Consider the following 3,845-nt stretch of genomic DNA (forward strand, 5'->3'; position numbering starts at 1 on the left):
GAGGGAGGGAGGAAGGAAGGAAGGAAGGAAGGGAGGGAGGGAGGGAGGGAGGGAGAGAAGGAGGGAGAGAGGGAGGAAGGGAGGAAAAGAAAGGGAAAGAAAGAAAGAAAGAGAAAAGAAGAAAAAGAAAAAGGTAGTCAAGATCCAAGTGACCCTGTTCAGTAAGCTGTTGAATTTACCAGTCTGGAACCCAGTGGAAAGGTCAGGGTTAGAGAGAGAAGCTTGGGAGAGGTCTGGATATAGATGGTATTGAGAGCCTGAGGCTGAAAAGGAAGTGTAGATGCAGAAGAGAAGATGGCTCAGTGGGATCCTGGGACACTGCAGGACTGAAAGGTTTAGCCTTGAGGAAGGGTCAGCACATAACACTCAAAAAAAAAGCAGCCAGGGAGGTAGGGGCAACACTGAGAGAGTGGGGGAAGTTCTCAGAAGCCAAGAGAAGGGGAGTATTGATGAAGGAGAGAGTGCCACAAGGTTGAATGCTGCCGAGACATTGAGTAAGATGAGAAGAGAGAAGTGACTACTAGATTTGGCAAGATTGAGGTCATCGGTGCCCTTAACAAAAACTGATTCAGAGGAATGACAGGGAGTGAGGCCAGATTGGAACAAAAATGAAGAGCGAACTGCAGGCCCAGGCCAGTGAGGACCGCTAAGATGCCTGCCACTGAACACTGGAGGTCACAGCGTGTAGCTCAGCTCTGCTGCTCCTGGAATCTGGGTTGGTGCCGCTCTCATTGCAGCCAGAATGAATCTTTCCTTTCCTTGTTCTTGGCATCCCTATATCCCAGCTACAAAATCTTAGGCCATGAGTTCATCAAAAAAGTCCTTTTTGGAGGATAACCCAAGTGTCCAACTAATGAATAGATAAGCAAAATGTGGTACGTACATGCAGTGAAATATCATTCAGCCATAAAAAGGAATGAAATTCTGACACATGCTTCAACAGGGATGAGCCTTGAAAACATTGTACTAAGTGAAATAAGCCAGTCAGGAAAGGAGACATATTATATGATTTCACTGGTATGAAAGTTTCAGAAAAACCTTTTCCTAAATTACCCTCTGCTGTTATGCCCAAGAAACTTAATAATATTATTAAATTGGCCTGATAAAAGGAAACATTGATTTATTCCTCAGATGAGTGGTAACCACAGGTGCTGTGGGGCAGCTGGGAGTCGTGAAAAATTATCATGCTTTGCAAATATAATGTCAAAGATTGAAAAAATGGCTACTAAAATTTGAAGTTAAAGGACACTCTAATAATGATTTTTTAATGACTAATAAAATTTGAAGTTAAAAAAACCTCTAATAATGATTATTTTTTTCAAAAAAAGATGGACAGCCAAGTGTGCATAAGCGACACTTCAATTATATCTGACTCTTCAAAGCACTGTTTGCAGAAAGCGCTTGCTGCCTGTTACTAATCATTCTTGCCCAAGGGTAAGATAAGTTTGCAGGGACCCAGTGCCATATTTCCAATTCACCATTCCAAATAAAAGCTCCCTGAGTGAAAGGAGAGTTGGGCCCACTGGTACCTGGTGAATCCCTAAAGCTCAAATGTTCTTCCCACTTGCAGGAGCTTCCATCGTTGGCGTGAACTGCCATTTTGACCTCACAACTAGCTTACAAACAGTGAAGCTCATGAAAGAAGGCTTGGAGGCGGTGGGACTGAAAGCCCACCTGATGAGTCAGCCCTTGGCCTACCACACTCCCGACTGCGGCAAACAGGGATTTATCGACCTGCCAGAATTCCCCTTCGGTAAGACAGACGTTTTATAAATCATCTCAGGGTCTTTATGTTTGACAAATTCCAAAGAAATCTCTAGCCATAGAGCTTTATCATGTAAAGTAATGGCTGCATATCTCCTCATATCTTGCCCCCAGCTTCTCTCCTTGCAACCCAAAAACTTTTAAATTAGACATTAGGACAAGACAGGACCGGCAAGTAAAAAAGACCTCTGAACTTAAATGTAAAATCAAAGGTGAGTCAACACCTAGGTAGACAACCAATTCGTCATACCTGGAGCTGGCAAAAAGGACGCCCTCCTGGGTAGGATCAGCGAAGATTCTGTTTCTGGTTCCAGCTCTGTTGCTAAGTTGCAGAACCTTAGCAAAATTTCTTAGTTCTCCCAGATCTTAATTTTCTCATCAGAAAAAATAAGTAGTTTAGACCAGGTTATCGCCGAGATACTTTTCTCCTATTCTGAATGTTGCTCAGATATTCTAGCAATATCTGAGTTTGGGGGTCAGAGGGAAGTTACTATCATTGGGTTACTGTGTAACAGATTTGAATGAGGAGACCAAGCAGATGAAGGGGGGGAATACTTGCGAAGAGGGATAAAGCATGTGTGGGAAGTGGGGGTGAGTCTACCTGGAGAATCAAGCCACGGGTGAGCAGGGCCAGAGCCTGGTCAGCCTCCTATTTCATTCTAAGGTCCTTACCCCATATTCTAGAGGGACCCTGGAAAATAATCAGTCTAGAAAAACCATGGAAGAAGAACGGCAAGGCATTTGTGGTATTTATTGCTGTAGAACAAATTATTGCAAAATTTAGTGGCTTTAAACAACAAATATTTATTATATCTCAAGTTGCTGTGGGTCATGAATCTGGGAGCAGCTTAGCTCAGAGTCTCTTAATACATTGCAGTCCAGACTCTAGCAAGGGTTATAGTCATCTGAAGGCCTGATGGGATCTGGGGTATCTACTTGCAGGCTCTCTCCATTGGCTGTTGGGAGTCAGGGTCAGTTTTTTGCTGTCTGTTTCCTGGAGGCCTCAGCTCCTTGGCTCATGGGCCTTTCCACTGTGGTATCTGAGTGTTCTCACAACACGGCAGCTGGGCTGAACGTTCCAGGAGAGAACAAGGCAGAAAACATAATGTCTCTTATGACCTAGCCTCAGAAGTCACAAACCATCCCTTCTGCCATATTCTATTGGTCTCACAGACCAACCTGATATAATACAGGAGGGTCCACCAAGGGTGAGAACATCAGAGGGCAGAGATCATTGGGAATCATCTTGAAGTCCGGCTGTCACGGTATTTAAAATTGGATATGTCAATGCAAAATAGCTAATAGTTTTTAAGAGTTAGGAACTAAATATTGACAACTTATCGAACTCATTTATTGAAAATTACACATTTACACAGCCAACATCGTCCTCAATGGTGAAAAACTGAAACCATTTCCACTAAGATCAGGAACAAGACAAGGTTGCCCACTCTCACCACTCTTATTCAACATAGTTTGGGAAGTTTTAGCCACAGCAATCAGAGAAGAAAAGGAAATAAAAGAGAAGAAGTAAAGCTGTCACTGTTTGCAGATGACATGATACTATACATAGAGAATCCTAAAGATGCTACCAGAAAACTACTAGAGCTAATCAATGAATTTGGTAAAGTAGCAGGATACAAAACTAATGCACAGAAATCTCTTGCATTCCTATACACTGATGATGAAAAATCTGAAAGTGAAATTAAGAAAACATTCCCATTTACCATTACAACAAAAAGGATAAAATATCTAGGAATAAACTACCTAAGGAGACAAAAGACCTGTATGTAGAAAATTAATAGACACTGATGAAAGAAATTAAAGATGATACAGATAGATGGAGAGATATACCATGTTCTTGGATTGGAAGAATCAACATTGTGAAAATGACTCTACTACCCAAAGCAATCTACAGATTCAATGCAATCCTTATCAAACTACCACTGGCATTTTTAACAGAACTGGAACAAAAAATTTCACAATTTGTATGGAAACACAAAAGACCCTGAATAGCCAAAGCAATCTTGAGAACGAAAAACAGAGCTGGAGGAATCAGGCTCCCTGACTTCAGACTATACTAC

At 42.0% G+C, this 3,845-nt stretch overlaps 1 protein-coding gene across 1 annotated transcript in view; it reads left to right on the plus strand.

The window, feature by feature from the left end:
• The window catches only part of LOC102991634 (betaine--homocysteine S-methyltransferase 1), a 22,831-nt gene that overhangs the window by 14,817 nt on the left and 4,169 nt on the right, over positions 1-3,845 (plus strand). The window contains exon 6 of the mRNA XM_007102960.4: positions 1,571-1,753. Coding sequence (XP_007103022.1) covers positions 1,571-1,753 — 183 coding nt within the window. The remainder of the gene's footprint in view (positions 1-1,570; positions 1,754-3,845) is intronic.

The sequence above is a fragment of the Physeter macrocephalus genome, chromosome 8 (genome assembly GCF_002837175.3).
Source record: "Physeter macrocephalus isolate SW-GA chromosome 8, ASM283717v5, whole genome shotgun sequence".
Classification (NCBI taxonomy): domain Eukaryota; kingdom Metazoa; phylum Chordata; class Mammalia; order Artiodactyla; family Physeteridae; genus Physeter; species Physeter macrocephalus.